The 17,561-nt window shown below is 51.9% G+C and overlaps 1 protein-coding gene across 2 annotated transcripts; it reads left to right on the top strand.

The window, feature by feature from the left end:
* Window positions 1–3,488: 3,488 nt before the first annotated feature.
* On the top strand, window positions 3,489–16,727 carry KRT79 (keratin 79). Of its 2 annotated transcripts, XM_025403080.1 has the most exons (9): window positions 3,489–3,994; window positions 6,176–6,396; window positions 7,816–7,876; window positions 7,990–8,085; window positions 13,829–13,993; window positions 14,182–14,307; window positions 14,959–15,179; window positions 15,816–15,850; window positions 16,119–16,727. In XM_025403080.1, the coding sequence occupies exons 1-9, from the start codon at window positions 3,518–3,520 to the stop codon at window positions 16,301–16,303; spliced, it is 1,587 nt and encodes a 528-aa protein (XP_025258865.1). In that variant the 5' UTR covers window positions 3,489–3,517; the 3' UTR covers window positions 16,304–16,727. The 2 variants fall into 2 exon arrangements, with proteins under 2 accessions (XP_025258865.1, XP_025258864.1); XM_025403079.1 differs by having other exon boundaries at window positions 3,491–3,994; window positions 15,816–16,432.
* The last annotated feature ends 834 nt before the right edge of the window (window positions 16,728–17,561 follow it).

Below are 17,561 nucleotides of genomic sequence, written 5' to 3'. Positions count from 1 at the left end.
CCAAAAAAAAAAAAAAAAAAAAAAAAAAAAAAAAAGTATAATTTCCGTTTCTCCCACCTCCCAGAGGATAGTCTTTCTTTAGTGCTGAGGGATTCAGCCCCTTACGCGGGCTTTGGCAGACGTTGCGGGCAGCACCTGCCATTCTGAATCGAGATATGGGTGTTGGGTCCTTCTGGGCTTCACAAGGCTGCTTCCTGCCTGGCCTGCTGTGAGCGGCTCCCCTCACATGGTAATGCAGTTTCACATTCAGCCTGGGAAGCACCCAGACATCCAAGACACTCGCTTTGGAAATGTCCCTGACGGTGGTGACCTCTACCACATTTTCAGATGAAGACTTTCTTAATGGCCTTGCCCTCGGGCACATGTCAGGTACAGTTTGTGCAGTGAATAGGCTGCACGTGGCCGTGGGCGTAATTGTTGTTCCTTCTTTTCTTTGTCATCTTGGAAGTGAGGGCCTGAGAGGTCTAAACTGACTTTAACGAAAGGATTACTTACAGTGGTGTAGGTAGGGCTGAGGGAACAGGGATGGAGAGGCTAGGGACCAGCAATGGGGGGAAGCTGTTACCACCCCTAGAGCGAGGTCCACCCTCTCAGTGTGTCCAAGACTGAGAGGACTTGCAGAGCTAAAGCTGGGCAGTCCTGAGAAAATCAAGATGGGCTGGTCGCCTTATGTAGAGCTGAAGGTCAAGAGAAGCAGTGAGGCGGCAGAAGCTGTAATCTTGGGGAGACACAGCCATGACCCCAGACAGTGGTCTGAAGGGGTTGGAAGTAGGGAGGGAGCTGGGAAGAAGCACCTGAACCCTCTCCTCCCTCTGATCTCCTGCTGGTGTCTCCCTTTGGTCAACCCAACTGGAAGCCAGAGTGCCAGGGAGCAGCCCACAAGGGTCAGAGGAGGGTGGAGAATGGAGCGTGAGGGAGGCAGATGGAGCATCACCATCGTGGAGACTCAACATACCATTGCAGGGATGGTGCCCAGGCCACTGTCTGCCTCATAGTATATGCTGAGTAAATGCTGACTGTAAAAATGATGATAATTAGCTCAGAAAGCCCTACCCTTTGGAGGCTCCTTTGTTCCTGTAACTTTCTTATTGCTCAGCACCCAGCCTGGCCCACGGTAGGTGCTAGGTTGGCAGTATCCACTGTCTTGCCCCCTCCCTTTGGCGGCAGCAACCTTCTTTCCCCTCTGCTTTTGTGTCCTGCCATCAGGGAGGGACTCTGGGCAGGTGACAGTCTCCAGAGATGCAGCCCCTCAGTAATGAGTATAGCAGTGTGCAGCAGCTCTTCCTCTCTGTGGAGGGCAGGAGGGGAGGAAACCGCTCCTCCCTGGGCTGCAGAAAGAAGGTCTTAGCTTGCATGTCTTGTCTGAAGGTAGAGTTGTGAGGGCTGGTGGAGGCAAAGTGGCCTCCCAGGCTTCTGTCTGGGCCTGGACTGTGAGCCTGGGTGGGAGGGAGGCTGTCTTCAAGCAGCAAGCCGGGAGCTCCATGAGAGTGTGCCCTGGGCCCTGTGCACCTGTCCCCAGCTCCCAGCACAAAGCCTGGCCCAGAGAGCAAGCTTGGTAAATGTGTGCGAGGGATGGCATGAGTGTCAGTGTCTGGGGTGAGGTGAGACTTGTGTTTACTGACTGCCTCTCACTCCCACCAGCCTGGCTGTCCTGTGACTCAGAGGGGGCCCACAGCCACATCCTGGAGGCTAGGGCCCACTCATGACTGTTTCCTCCTCCCACACGGCCCAGGGAGAGATAAAGGAGGCTGAGAAAGTGATCTCAGCCTGGGTAAAGGAAACAAAGGTCAGTGGGAAGTGGTGGCTTCATCCAGGGATCGCTTTTCCAAAGGGCTTCCATGGAGGGCCCTGCTTATAGGCAGAGGAGGAAATGGGGCTCAGAGAAGTTGCGAGTTGCCCCAGGACACGCAGCTCAGTGTGGGAGATGGCTCGGCTTGGCTCCTCAAATGCCCAGTGTCCTAACTCCAAAATCTCCTCTTGGCTATTAAGGGACTAGTTCTGCAAGTGCTGTCACTCTCATTCCTTGTGGGAGCCGGGTTCAACTTCTTCAAGCAACTGGGAGCCACTTACAGCCTCCCAGGGGCCCTAGGAGAAGATCCCACAGCTCCCTCTGGTCCTGGAGCAGGCAGTCTCTTCACTTGCCCTCCCTGGGCTGAGGGAGGCCAAGCCTTCTCCATGGCAGTCCCATGTCCTCTCTTTTGGGATCCTGGGGACACAGGCTGGTTGGTCATTCTGCTCATCTTGTGGGGGTGGGGAGCACAACGATGCTGTCCTCGCTCTTTTTTTTCAGGCAAGTCTCGGTTCACTTTGAGCCCATCTTCTTGCTGAGAGATGAAGGGGGTGAGGAGGGCCAGTGTCTAAAGTCACTTCCTCAATCACCCCTTGCCCCTGACAGTTGACGTCTCTATCTTTGCTCGGGGCTTTGTTTGGTCCCAGCAGACTGAGGTGAATAGGAAGTTGGGGGCGACCATATGAGGTGATTTAAGGAGCTCCACTGGCCCCTCTGAATCAGACACATGGGCTCCTGCATAAGGGGAAGATGGGAGTGACAGGGTTTCTGCATGGGCCTCCTGGGGCTTTTTCGGAACACCTGCCTTTTGGAGCTGTGCCTGTTTCCACCCAGGGTGGTCTGTGTCCTCAGCCCACCTCCAGCTCCCTCCAAAGTGGCCAAACCTTTCTGTGGGGACTCTGCTGTGGTGCAGAGGGTCAGGGATCTCAGGTATTGGTTAAATCCCCTGCTGTCTCTTCAGCCTCCATAAGAGGGTCCTTTGCTCCCAGGCTTCTGGGCCCTGCCTGAGGACCCCAGGCCTTTTCTACCTCCTGATCAAGTGCCTTGCCCCCATGGTTGGCCAGGGACCCTCTTTCTGTCTTTGAATTCACTTTGCCTGCACAGGCTCACTTCCCAGAAGGCTCTGTCGCTCTATGGCAGAGGCACAGGCTATCCCCACTCTCACCCTGTCACCTGTGTCACCCACCCTGGACCTGTGAGGAACGGTGGGCCGTGGGCTGGGGGTGGCAAGGGAGCAGGCCTGGATGCTCCCTCTGGCAGCCCATTGCTCAATGCTCCTTCTCCTACCACCTGCACAGCCCCAGGCCCTGCAGCCTTAGCTTACAACAGGGGCCTGGGACAAACCCCATAGAACAGAGCTCTATTGACAGCGGCCACTGGGGCTGGGTAGGAGGACAGCAAGGCAGCCACTGGGTGGTGGGGGTGGCCGTGGGAGCCCGTATCATCCTGTGCCAACCAAGGAGAGCCTGGGGGTAGGGGGAGAAGGTGGCATCCTGCCCCAGACAGTCTCAGCTCAGCCCCAGCTCTGGAGCACAGGTGATAATCAGGGGGGCCCCTCCCTCCTGCTGGGGGAGACCCCTCCCTCTCCCCCTGGGGCGATGGGGCAGGAGTGTCTGTGGAGCTGGGGAGCCGGCCCAGCTGGGAAAAGATAAAAAGCCCACAGTGGCCCAGCAGCTCACGGCACTCCCTTCCTGCCCTCTCGTCCTGCCCTCTGGCCTCTCTGCAGCTATGAGGTCCTCTGTCTCTCGGCAAACATACTCCATCAAAGGGGGCTTCAGCTCCAACTCTGCCAGTGGAGGGGGTGGGTCCCAGGCCCGCACCAGCTTCAGCTCAGTGACGGTGTCCCGGAACAGTGGCAGTGGTGGCGGGGCCCGCTGTGGCCCCAGCACAGGTGGCTTTGGCAGCCGAAGCCTCTATAACTTGGGGGGCCACAAGAGTATCTCTGTCAGTGTGGCCGGAGGGAACTCCTCGGGGCGGGCTCTGGGGGGCTTTGGCTTTGGCAGCAGGGCATTTACAGGACAGGGGGCTGGCAAGCAGACGTTCGGGCCTGCTTGTCCTCCTGGGGGTATCCAGGAGGTCACCGTCAACCAGAGCCTGCTGACTCCCCTCCATGTGGAGATAGACCCCGAGATCCAGCAAGTGCGCACTCAGGAGCGGGAGCAGATCAAGACCCTCAACAACAAGTTCGCCTCCTTCATCGACAAGGTGAGCCAAGCAGGAAGGAGGAAGGGAGCTCTTGGGGAAGAAGCGGGACCTCTAAGAGAGGGTGGGCTGGGCTAGGGCTGCTATAGCCCCCTTGTACTAGGGTGGTTGTTGACAGAGCTCTGGAGCTCTCCCCGTCTAAGCCTGGGATGCCGAGACGTGGGTGGCTGGAGGCAACCTTCAGGTCTTTGCTGTGCCTGTGCGGGGGAGTCTCCAGTCTACTCATGAGTCCTGTTTGCCAAGCCCACCTTGCCTGTGTTGAAGCCTATTCTACCACCATGATTAATACGATTGATTACACAGTAGCCTTACCTCATCATCAAAAAATGGATGGTCCTCATTGCTCCTCTTAGCGGGGTGGTCCGCATTGCCTTTTGTCATTTTACAGCTGGGGAAACAATGGCTCAGGAGTTGAAAGAGTTGTTCAAGGCTAAGGACATGGAGCCCTGTTTTTTTCATTCTTTCAGGCTTGGAGGAGGCTTAAGGGCAAGATGTGATCAGAACACAGTTGTGTGTGGGTGGGGTCATAGAGGAAGGCTCCCCTTCGCTTCTCCTTTTTTTCCTCTCTGTTTGAGCGAAGAGGCTCAGGTTGGGGTGGACAATGAGGAGGGTGGTCGTCAGGTCACCAAGCTCTGGGGGTGTGGAGTTTGACCTGTTGCCCATAGGCGTGTCCTGAACCCTGCCCTTGCTCCACATGGATGGAGGCAGCACTTGTGCTGGGATTTCCTGGTCTGTTTTGCTGGCATTGTCCTCCTCGATCCTGAGCCAAGGACGTGGGTCATGATGGGGAAGGTCTGGCAGACAAATGTCCCTTGGTTCAGTGATTTGTGTTTTTCCAAAGAACATGCACATCTCTTTTCTGCTGTGGTACCTACAGTGCTTCTATGAAGAGTCAGAAATGGTGATATTGTGCCCATTTTTGAGATGAGAAAATTGAGGTCTAGAGAGCTCAAGTGATTTGACCACGATGATACAAGGAGTTGGAGTCAGAGGCAGGACTGGAAACCAGGCCCCTGGACTCCGTGGTTCTTGGCACTAAGAGGTGTTACTGCTCACCGATAGGCACACCTGCTGCATGGTGCTCCCGGGCCATGTGACTGGGGCCCAGGTGCTGTGGAGGTAGGACCTGGAGAGACTGGATGACAGAATGTGAAGCAAGCCGTCTTGCCTGCCTCCTCACCCTCTCCCCTAGTGACTTTTGGTTTTCCTGTGGGACTGTCCCAGCGGCCAAATAAGCCAAAACCTTTCCCAGGCTTGCAGAATCACAGCCTGGGAGCTGGAGGTCTGAGAGATTGTCTTGGAACCCCAGCTGGGTCAAAAACTCCTGGGGGTCCTGTTAAACCCACACTATAAGCTTCCTTCTGAGTCTATAGAGGAAGGGCCCATACATCGGTATTTTTTTAAAAAGTTTATTTTTTGGGAAAAAATGTGGAATTTACAGAAAAGTTGCAAGAATAGTACAACGTACTCCTATATACTCTTTCACCCAGTTCACCAATTTTCTTAATTTTTTTTTTTTTTTTTGAGACAGGGTCTTGCTCTGTTTCCCAGACTGGAGTGCAGTGGTATAATCAAAGCTCACTGCAACCTCCATCTCTTGGGTTCAAGTGATCCTCCCACCTCAGCCTCCTGAATAGCTGGGACTACTGGCGCATGCCACTACACCTGGCTAATTTTTAGTAGAGATTTTTAGTAGTTTTGATTTTTAGTTGAGACAGTCTTGCTATGTCTCCCAGGCAGGTCTTGAACTCCTGAACTCAAGCACTCCTCCAGCTTCAGGCTCCCAAAGTGTGTGATTTTAAACAGTTGATTTACATTTTAAACAGTTGATTTTAATGCAGAATTAGGGGTCAGAAACATAGATCTAGTCCAGTTTACGCAGGACAAGTGAGAGAGGGAGACTCAGAGAGAAATGATTCGACCAAGGTTACCAACTAGTAAATTGGTACTGCTATTGAGCTGGGCTTTTGTGCTTATTAACTTGTTAGAGTTTTTTCCATCAGATGGGACGGTCATTTCCAGCAGTCTGTTCCCCTAAGGACCCTTCCCCACAGCAAGGTGTAGGTGCAGCTGCAGTGTCCCTATGATGCCCTGGCCTAGGAGGGGAGGTGGCAATGGACCCCATCCTTGGCCCCTCTAGTGACCGGAGGATGACGTCAGCCCACCCTTTCTGCTCTGGCTCAGGTGCGGTTCCTGGAGCAGCAGAATAAGGTGCTGGAGACCAAGTGGGCACTGCTGCAGGAGCAGGGCCAGAACTTGGGTGTCACCAGAAACAACCTGGAGCCCCTCTTTGAGGCCTACCTGGGCAGCATGCGGAGCACGCTGGACAGACTTCAGAGCGAGCGGGGGAGGCTGGACTCAGAGCTCAGGAATGTGCAGGACCTTGTGGAGGACTTCAAGAACAAGTGAGGAGAGCAGGCCAGGAGGGGCCATGTGGGAATGAGGAGGGGCAGTGGGAAACCTGCTGAGAGGGCCACCCCATTCCCAGGGTCCCAGGCTCACCTGGGGGACACACAGACAGAGCTGGATCCCTCAGGTGCTCAGGTCCAGCACCTGCTGCCATCTGGAGAATTGGCAGGTTTGCTTGTAATTTTAAAAAGTCTTTAAAGTAGGGAGAATAGTATAGTGAACCCCATGTTCCTGTCACCCAGCTTTAATCATTATAGGCTCATAGCCAATTTTTTACACCTCCCCACTTCCCTTCTTCCTGTGTAGTCTTTTTTGTTTTTTAACTTTGCATTTTTCTACGTGTTCTGACTCCCTTGTAGTCTTGAAGCAAATCCCAGACATCTTGTCATTTCATTCATTAATATTTTACAAGTTATATTCATATATCTGCATATATGAATGTAGTTCTTCTACATGACTCAATAAAACATACAGTGCCATAATCACATCTAATACATTTTAAAACAATAATTCCTCAATATAATTAAATATCCAGCCAGTTTTGAATTTCCAGTGGTCCCATACATGTCATAACTTTAAAAAATATGGCTTGTTTGACTCAAGCTCCAAATAAGGTTTATATATTATAATTGGTTGATATGTATATTTATAACTTTAAGGCACATTTAAAAATGACTTTTCGCGGCCGGGCGCGGTGGCTCAAGCCTGTAATCCTAGCACTTTGGGAGGCCGAGACGGGCGGATCACGAGGTCAGGAGATCGAGACCATCCTGGCTAACACGGTGAAACCCCGTCTCTACTAAAAAGTACAAGAAACTAGCCGGGCGAGGTGGCGAGCGCCTGTAGTCCCAGCTACTCGGGAGGCTGAGCCAGGAGAATGGCGTAAACCCGGGAGGCGGAGCTTGCAGTGAGCAGAGATCCGGCCACTGAACTCCAGCCTGGGTGACAGAGCGAGACTCCGTCTCAAAAAAAAAAAAAAAAAAGACTTTTCGCATAAATCGACCATGGCAATTTCTAAGCCTTAAAATCTCATCGAAAGTGGTTGGGGAGGAGTTAGCTGGTTTGAATGACACCGTGTTGTTGAAAGTGACAGTAAAGGTCAGCCACTGTTGACACATCTTCACTTGTCCCTCTAAAGCCTCCTAAGGGCTTGGATCCAAAGAGATGGCAGCTCTTGATTGCCATACTATTGCACAAGTTCTGTGCCTCTTTCCCTAAAATGGGGTGGGGAGAGGGAATGTTTGAATCAAGGCAGACCCCACATTTCTTCACTGGTTGGCTACATTAAAGAACTGCTCCTCAGAGGTGTTCTTGACCAGTGAGTGACCCATCAGGGCTTCCGTAAAGCTGAGTGGGTACCATGCCTGAAAGGCAGAGCCAGGCTGAGCCTGGCCTGAGTCTTCCCTGTGTAACAGGTACGAGGATGAAATCAACAAGCGCACTGCTGCGGAGAACGAGTTTGTGGTGCTCAAGAAGGTGAGCCGAGTGGGGTGGGGGAGGTGGTCCTTCGGCTGCCAGAGTACTGGGCTGATTCGGGAGGAGGTGACATCCCTGGGGGCTGAGGCTGTGTCTTGCTCTCTCATCCCCAGGATGTGGATGCAGCGTACATGGGCCGGATGGATTTGCATGGCAAAGTAGGCACCTTGACCCAGGAGATTGACTTCCTGCAGCAACTCTATGAAATGGTGAGGTGGCCAACGGGCAGGGAGAGTTTGCATACGTTATAAACAGCACTGGGGGTTCTCAATGGAGGTCTGACCTGAATTCACCAGTGCAGCCTCATTGGTGGAAGATGAAACCTTGACACTTTTTTTTTTTTGGAGATGGAGTTTCGCTCTATTGCCCAAGCTGAAGTGTAGTGGCACAGTATTGGCTCACTGCAACCTCTGCCCCCAGGTTCAAGCGATTCTCCTGCTTCAGCCTCTGGAGTAGCTGGGACTACAGGTGCCTGCCACCACGCTTGGCTAATTTTTGTATTTTTAGTAGAGATGGAGTTTCGCCATGTTGGCCAGGCTGGTCTTGAACTCCTGACCTCAGGTGATCCACCCGCCTCGGCCTCCCAAAGTGCTGGGATTACAGGCGTGAGCCACCGCACACAGCCTAAAACCATGACATTTTAATTAATATTAGCTTCCACGTATTAAGTGCTTTTGATGGGCCAGGCACTGGGGCAAGCTTTTAACATAATCTTCTCAATAACCCCATAATGCAGGTACTATTATTGTCTCCATTTTATAGTCAAGGACCCTGGGGCTCACAATTACTTGCTTGTGGTCACATAGCTAGGAAGAAGCATTCTAGAATTTGAATCTGGCTCTTGAACTCCAAAGTCTGACTCTTGTCACTGTTATATTGCCCCCTCCTGCCCAGTTTGTAATGGAGCAAGGGATGAGGGAGCAGGAATGGGCAGACAGGAGGGACTGGGATTCCAGATTGGAGTAGAAGGTGAGTAGTGGGTAGATTAAAGAATCCAGGAGGGGTTCCAGGAGACAAGGGGGCTTTGGAGACTGCAGTGAGAGGGTGGAACTTAACATGAATTGACCACAGAATCATAGACTCTTAGGGTCCGCAGGACCTCAAGACCAACCTTTCATCCAGTGCAAGAACACTTTCTATGATATCCCTGACATATCCCTATCATATGTAACCTCTACTCAAGCACTTGCTGTGGTAGGGAGCTCACTACTTTTTAGGGCAGGCATTGCCATTGTTGAACAACTTTATTAGAGCACGGACTTAGATCTCCTTCTCATGACTTCTGCCCTTGACTTTGCTCTCTGGGCTGCACATATCCAGTTGTCTTCCATGTGACTTATGCCTTTCACATGACAGCCCTTTAGAAGTCACGATGATGAGAGGATAAAAATCTGTGGCATGTGAGTAAAGTATTCAGAGGATAGAGGGATGGGGAGGGAGATTCCAGATACAAACTTCTATTGATGCAGCCTAATAGTGCACTAGTTTATGTGTTGTTTTAGAAGTCATTTCACAATGTTGGCTTCTTAGAACCCCTCCTGGACTTTTTCACATAAATCCTTTCAAATGAGGCACACATCTACTCTCCTCCAACTTCCTGTATTTGGGTAGCTGAATTTTGAAACTGAGTGGCATAGTTAACCATTCCCTTTCTTTCCTATGAAATGCCATTGTGGTGTCATCCCAACATTTTGAGCTCTGTGGGCTCTGAGTAACTTGATTCTTTTATCCAATGTATTAGTGATGCATAGCTTTGTGTTATCTGCAGATGGGATAAACTTTCAGTGTAGGTATTTGATAGCATCTCGTGTAAATCATTGATACACATGTTAAGGCAATCAGGGCCCAAAACAAAGTCCTGTGGGTCTTCAGTGGTGATTTTCCATGGGACTGTTAACAGACTGTTCCATGTCTGTTAATCAATAATTTGTGGTTAAATAGCCTCAGCTACTTTAAAATTCCCTTAACAGTACTCTTACCTGGACCACATTTTTCTGTCTTCTTTCAAGAATGCTATGAAAGGCTTGGTCAAACATTGTCCATGGCAGACCTTTAGCAGTTTAATATTATAATCATGAAGGAAAATTAAATCCACTTGGTTCCACTTTTCCTTAGGGAACCTATGATGGCTTCATGCCTCCCACACACATTTAGGAATTCATTCTATGGGTCTGGAGGAGGTTGATGTCAGCCTTATTTGAAGAATTCCAAATCTCTCCTGTTTGAAAATCAGGCCATTTACTGTGGGTTTTGGGGTCTCCTCCTCTCCATATCTCTCAAGGATGACCAGGCATTCCTCCCCTTGGCAGTCCCTGGAGCCTCTCAGTGTATGCTCTTCCGGCCTGGATCCCTGTGATCTCCAACAAGGCCAAGGCCTCTCACCTTCCTTGTCTTGGGTCCCCATTTCCTCTCAAGTATTTTTCTTGTGCTTTCCACTTTGATGACCGGTTTGTTCTTGATGGAAAAGTGGCAAATGACAAAGCAGCTAGCTGAGCGATTGGCCTTTCCTGGATCTTTTGTAGGAATCAGCCCAAAGGGACCTCCGTGTTATTCCTGCCTAGAGTTCATCTAACAGCATCTGTCCTCTGACTTTGCTGTTTCCCAGGCTTATCCTTGGCTGGACTGCTTGCCTTCCAGCATCTCTGCATGGCCTGTCTGGATGGAACTTGCTGGGAAGTGTTCTGGGCCGCCATGCTGAGTTTTTAGGTGCTTCCCCAGTTTCTACTTTGCCGGGGTCACTGATGGTCATTCATGGTCTGGGGCCTCCTTGTGGTCCCTTAGGTTCCATTCTCTCTCCTCTTCTTCTCTGATTGTTTAGGACTTGGCTTTTCTCTGGTCTAAGGCACATAGCTGGCACACTCAGCATTCCTTTCCATTGCTATGCCTTGTTTATTTAACAAACATTTACTGAACACCTTCCACATAGCAACAAAGACAAAGTCTCAGCTCTTGTGGGGACAGGTTATCAGGTGATGAGAGCTGTGGGGGACAGGCACAGGTGCAAAGGCACATGGGGACGCTGTGGCTGACCCTTCCTAGAAGGGCTGCAGAAGCCTTCGAGGGAGATGACATCTGAGTTGGATCTTGATGGAGGGGCTAGACTTCTAGAGAAGGAGCAGGAAGGACTTTGCAGCCTGGGGCCCAGCCTGTGCAGTGTCACAGAGGCGTGAAGGAGCATGGTGCTTGGGTACCAGTGGGTGGTGAGTGCCCACATCGAGTGTGTGGGCACAGTTAGGTGAGGAGGAGGCAAGGGAAGGAGAAGTAGAGACCAAGCCTGGGCCCTTTCCTGTCAGAGGTCCTCACGGCCTAGCAGTGCCTCAGTGGGGTGAGAACAAAGGCCAGTACAGTTGTTCCCTTGTTGTCTCATGGGCTCAATCAGTCACGGAACCAGCATGGCTCTCAATAATGCCATGGTCTGATTTTGGCCAAGTCAGATCCCACAGCAATCTGGGCAGTGAACCACCTATCACTGGGTGTCTCACGGGGCAGGAAGGCAGCCTCCATGGTGGCCTCTCTCTGGCCTGGGGTGTCTGCGGAACCCAGTCCCTCTTCCGGTTATGCCACTTCTGCCTGCTGGCTCCCTTTACCCTTACCTAGACGTCTCCACTATCTTTCCCCCTTAGAGTCCCTGGTGTCTAAGGAGACACACACCTTAGCGATTCACAGAGCTCTTTCTGCTCTGATTTCATGAGCTCCCTTTCATTGGAAAGCCTGACTTTTTCTTTTCTTTTCTTTTCTTTTCTTTTCTTTTCTTTTCTTTTCTTTTCTTTTTGAGGCAGGGTCTTGTTCTGTCACTCTAGCTGGAGGGCAGTGGTGCAATCACGGCTCACTACAGTCTCAACTTTCTGGGCTCAAGCGATCCTCCCACCTCAGCCTCCCAAGTAGCTGGGATTACAAGCACACGTCACCATGCCTGGCTAATTTTTGTATTTTTTGTAGCAACAGGGTTCGCCATTTTTCCCAGGCTAGTCTCGAACTCCTGAGCTCAAGTGATCGGCCCACCTTGGCCTCCCAAAATGCTGGGATTACAGGTGTGAGCCACTGCACCTGGCCAAGCCTGACCTTTCTATCCCCTTGGTCTAGCAAGACCATTGCATCACCTCATCCACTCTTGATGCTGTTCAGTGGAGAGTTTTTGCCTCCTTGTCTTAGAAGTTTCGGGTTGATTTTCCTCGGGACTATGCTCTGACATGGGGCTGGAGAGAGACCCTGAGTTGGGGAGGGCAGGGGCAGGATGCTTCAAGATGATGCTGACAGTTCATCTTGGTGGGGAAGGAGACAAGGCAGCTGTGACAACACAATCTTATCTGTGACAGATAGGCCTTATGGGCACCTCCAGTGGCCTTCAGAGAAGTCTGGGCAGGTAAGAATGCACTTAAATCAGCACATGCCATGGGTCATACATGGATCTTAAGCCCCACAACCACTGCAGGAAGAAAGTATGATCAGGCCGTGGTACAGAAGAAGGAACTGAGGCATCGCAAGTCTTAGCTGCTACATCAGCTACAGAGCCAGTGCACGTCAGGCCGGGGACTTGATCTCAGGCTTGTCTATCTCCAAAACTCATATCTTTCCAAAAACCACAAGTTTTTGTAGTGACTGGATTGATTGTGTCTCTAACCTCCTCATCCCACTTTTTGAAATACAATCTAATTTAACAATCTGCATCCACATCAGTATGGATATTGGTTTTGCCTTTGGTATTTCTCTTTACCCCTTGTCTCTCTTTGTTCCTGCCTAGCTCTATTTTAGTCTATGTCCTCTCGCTTCTAAAGTCAGACTCCTGGGGTTTGAAACTGAGCTCCTCACTTACTGGCTTGTGATCTGGGGCAAGTTACTTAATCTCTTTGTGCTACTGGAAAAGGGCATGTAATGAGTTAGTACCTGCCACGTGCCTAATGCAGAGCCTGAACCACAGTGATGCTCAGCGTCCGAGGGTTGTTATTATTATTCTATTATAATTCCCTGGGCTGCCACGAAGGGCCAGTGTTTGAGAAAGGATGGACACAAGACCAGAATATGGGAGGTATTGGGTTTTAGGGTTAAGGTTCTCCACCCATCAGGGAGCCTCTGAGGAGTACTGAGTGAATGAGATATTTGTTTAGGGCATTCTCGGGCAGCCCAGAGCAGGAAGGACCATGGGAGAGATGGAGGCAGAGTCCCACGTGGGACCAGTGATCCAGCTGGTCCCAAGGCCAGAACAGAGACCCTTGACTCCCCATCACCTAACCTGCCATTCACAGCATCCTGAAGCCTACTTATGTGTGAAAGACGATAGTTCTAAAAACAGGAGGGCCCAAGAACATCATGACAGTCTATACCTTTCCGTGTGCTCTAGAGGAAACCACTTGGGCTTTGTGGTGTAATTGACTGGTCCGAGGCTGGATCCCACCCTGGACCTGGTGGCCTTGGATGCATCACTTCTCTCCAAACCTCTTTCCTCACATGTCCACGGTCAGGGCCACTGTGGATGGTGGTGCAGCTGGTGATTCGGCTGGTGCTGGATGTGCTGCTTCCACCTGAAGGGGTGTCTTTCCCCAATTTGCACAAAGGCACTCTGTGAGCCTGCCGCGGGCCTGCCTGTGAGCCTGCCATGGGCACCCTGTGAGCCTGCCATGGGCCCGCCTGCCGCACAGGGTGTCCTGAGGCCTAGAGGGGTTAGTGAATGTGCTAGCACAGTGCCGGGCATCAGTGGTAGTGCAGGGAGTACATATTCTCTTTTCCCTCTCTAATCTTTTGGAAGCCTGCAAACCCACAAAAATAAATGAAGTCTGTAAAAATGGGAGCTTCATTTTACAGCTGGGGAGACTGAGGTCTTTCCAGTTGTGACTTTGCTCTAGGCTGGAGCCTGGACAAGAGCACAGGCCTCCTGATGCTACCTGTCTTTCACCCCCTGATGCTTCCTGGGGCCTGGAGCACGGATGCTGGTGGCAACTGTCTCTGTTTCTTCAGGAGCTGAGCCAAGTGCAGACCCACGTGTCTGACACCAATGTGGTGCTGTCCATGGACAACAACCGCAACCTGGACCTGGACAGCGTCATCGCTGAGGTCAAGGCCCAGTATGAGCTGATTGCCCAGAGGAGCCGGGCTGAGGCCGAGGCCTGGTACCAGACCAAGGTGAGAGGCATAGCTGGCTCAGGTGTGAGGCCTGGGGTCTGATCAGATCTTCTCCCATCGTAAGAGGCTTGGGCCTCTGGGACTCTTGGAGTCCGGGGGACCAGATATACTCAACTTGCATGGGGCCTCCAGCTGTGAGAGTGGGCTGGGGCCATTTGAAAGCTCACTGCCACTTCTTTGGTCCCCAGTATGAGGAGCTGCAGGTGACGGCTGGGAAGCATGGGGACAACCTGCGGGACACCAAGAACGAGATTGCTGAGCTCACCCGCACTATCCAGAGGCTGCAGGGGGAGGTAGATGCAGCCAAGAAGCAGGTGAGACTCTACCTGGGGGCTGGGGGGTCTGGCCTGGTGTTGGCAGGGCCTTCTCATTGTCATCCCGAGAGGCTAGGCCTACTCTTCTCTTGATGGACACAATAGAATGCTAGGCCATTGATCACAGGCTCCTTTTACAGGGGGGAAACTGAGGCCCAGAGAGGGAAGGGGCTTGTCCAATGTCACACGGTATATGAGTGGTAGAGCAGGTGGGACAACCTTCTCCAAGAAGACTGATCCATCCCATCTCTAGGAGGTCAGAACAGAAGGTAGACGGTTCAAGGGGCCAGGTCACAGATGCTGATGCCGACTCCATCTTGAGGACGGCTGAAAAGTGTGGGTTCTTCCACAGATTAGAATGAAGCACTTGGTTACTAATCAGGCTCTGTTATTTATTTCATCTCTTCTGAGGCACTGGGCTGATCTGCAGTAGGAGGGGTTGACGTTAGACTTCAGTGAGGACTTTCCCAGTGGCCTTACTTGATCCTGCTTGTGTAATAGCATCTCTTCAGATGAATACTTCTCTCTTCTTTCTTTCCCAGTTGGTTGGGGGCAGGGATATGGGAATCATGATGCCTTCATGGCTTGAGGGCAGAGAGATGAATGGGATGACCCTGGAGGGTGCTTCCAACACCTCTCCCCGCTGGGCAGTGTCAGCAGCTGCAGACGGCCATTGAGGAAGCGGAGCAGCGTGGGGAGCTGGCGCTCAAGGATGCTCAGAAGAAGCTTGGGGATCTGGATGTGGCCCTGCACCAGGCCAAGGAGGACCTGGCGCGGCTGCTGCGTGACTACCAGGAGCTGATGAATGTCAAGCTGGCCCTGGACGTGGAGATTGCCACCTACCGCAAGCTGCTGGAGAGCGAGGAGAGCAGGTGGTGGCCCCTCCTGCCCGACCCAGAGAGCTGCTCAGGCCTGCCCTGGGGGAGAGCCCGAGGAGTCTGCTCTGGGGTCAAGAGGGAGAGGGAGGAACCAGGGAGCAAGATCCTGACTCACGCTAGGGGAAAATCTGTTTGTGCCCACTGCCTCCGTCACTCCTTTCCTTGGCTGGCACAACTCTTGTTAATCCTTATTGTGGCTGACAGCCCGGTAGGAATGGAACTTCCTCTTCTATCACCAGATTCCACCAGCAGTGGAAGCTTTGGAAAAAAAATCCACCATTTCTGTCCTTAGGAAAGGCATGAAATAGAGAAAGTGGGCAGAAATTAGGCAGCTCTGTCTGGTCGTGGGCTTGTTGCCATTGGGGCAGGGATGTTGTCCATAGCCCACATGGGGAGAGAGGAAAGAAAAGGGGAGGATGGGAGTTGGCACAGCCTGCTGGTGACTCTGCCTTCTCTGCAGCATCGGGTTTTGGACCTGGGCACAGCGCTATACACATACTTCTCACGTTTCCTGGTCTTGTCATCAGGATCCACTGAGTTGATCCAACGTAAAGGCAGAGGGAAGGAGAGGGTTTTCATGTGGGCACCAGGGACCACTGACTGCTCTCCCGGCCTTTCTGTGTCCCCTAGGATGTCTGGAGAATGTCCCAGTGCAGTCAGCATTTGTGAGTATTTACTCCCCGCTTCCTGCTCCACCCCTGGCCAGGCCCCAGAACTCTGCTCAGTTTATGCAACCTGTCCTTGTCCTAAAGCTTGCTCTCCTCCATTCGAGCCCCTGGAGACAGGTTCAGAGGGTCCTAGTACTGGGCTTCTCTATCCATTTCCCATAGCTCTGCTGCCTGATTTTGTTCTGATTCTCCACTGATTTCTGGGTGTCCCCCAGCCCTCTCCTGGCACAGCCACCCTGATTAATCCAGACCCTTTGCTTTGCAGCTGTGACTGGCAACTCCACCACTGTGTGCGGAGGTGGCATCGCCCTGGGTGGGAATGGGGGGGCCACCAAGGGTCGATTCAGCACAAATGTGGGCTACAGCACCGTCAAGGGAGGGCCAGTCTCTGGCGGAACCTCCATCCTGCGGAAGACCACCACGGTCAAGACGTCCAGCCGGAGGTATTAGCTACTGAGCCCTGCAAGGGCCCCTGCAATCCTCTCCCTGCCCTCCTCACCCCACCTCTGCTGCCCTTTCCAGTAACTTTCTCAGAAGCAGGAACAGCCAGGGGACCTCAGACCCAGGGTGTTTTCATACCAGACTATTTGCATCTTGGAAAGCACTCAAATCTACTCAGGTTTTTTTTCTTGGTCCTGCAATAGGGTGGGAGGGGAGGTTAAAGTTGCCAGCTTGAGTGATGTGCTTGGGTGACTTGGGGGTGATCTTTTGACCACTGAGAGGAGGCTGAATTTCCCAAGCCATTTGGAGAGAGAGAAATTGAGAGTGGTCCCCAAAGACCCTTCAACCTCCCCAGTCCCCCACCAGACCCACCCTCTCCCTGAATCTACCCACACCCCCCTTCCCTGTCTGTGTCTCAATAAATGGTACAACTACAGCTAGCTGTCTGTGGCTGCAGTCTGTCCTGCCTGGGGAACTGAAATTGTGTCCATTGATTAATGTCCTGATGCCTGACACAGCAACAATCACACACTCACTACGTCCCAATCGCCATGCTTACTTAGGTACATTAGTTTGATACCATCGCCACTCCAAGGCTGTACATGGCTCACAAGAGGAGACTGAAGCTCAGAGGGAATATGTATGCAGCTCAAGGCCAGACCTGGCTGAGTGGTTGCCTATTACCCAGCCACCCCCTGGTGCCCATTCAGCCTCCCACTAACTCTGTAGGGGCAGACGGCATGCTTTGTTCAGTGGAGAGATCTTAGGCTTCAGAACTAGGCAACTTGGGTTTAAATCCATGTTCTGCCACTTACTAGCTGTGTGACCTTGGTCAAGTTACCTAACCTCTCTGAGCTTTAGTTTCCTTCTTTGTAAAAGTAGGTTGTGATAAGAACATGTGTAAAGCATCTGGCTTATGGAGGCCCTTCCGGGAATTGGGTTTCTTTGCTTCCCCACTCCCTGACTTCTGGATTCCCAGCTCATCCTCTTGGCCTCAGTGATGTCTCTCTCAGCCCCCACATCCAGTCAGCAAGAAAAATCCACATTTAATTGGATTTTGTGGTTTACAAATACATTACTTTGCCTGTGACCATCACCACAGCCCTGGGTCCAGCAGTGGGCATATGGTGTTCCAGTTTACAGGTTAGGCGATTCACGCTCACAGAAGTGAACTCTCATGCTGTAGTCATCCTGCTGGTTAGAGGCGGGTCAGTAGTGTCCAGGGCTGCAATTTCAAGCCCTCTGTCCCATGACCCTGGAAGCTACC

Source organism: Theropithecus gelada, chromosome 11, assembly GCF_003255815.1.
Source record: "Theropithecus gelada isolate Dixy chromosome 11, Tgel_1.0, whole genome shotgun sequence".
Taxonomy (NCBI): Eukaryota; Metazoa; Chordata; class Mammalia; order Primates; family Cercopithecidae; genus Theropithecus; species Theropithecus gelada.
This window is presented reverse-complemented; position numbering and strand designations above follow the sequence as displayed.

Excerpts from the sequence above, each read along its gene's own strand:
- KRT79 (XM_025403079.1), top strand. The coding sequence starts at position 3,518 with ATGAGGTCCTCTGTCTCTCGGCAAACATACTCCATCAAAGGGGGCTTC. Across the intron at positions 6,397-7,815 it reads GTGGAGGACTTCAAGAACAA|GTACGAGGATGAAATCAACA; the intron begins GTGAGGAGAGCA and ends CCTGTGTAACAG. Across the intron at positions 13,994-14,181 it reads AGGCCTGGTACCAGACCAAG|TATGAGGAGCTGCAGGTGAC; the intron begins GTGAGAGGCATA and ends TTTGGTCCCCAG.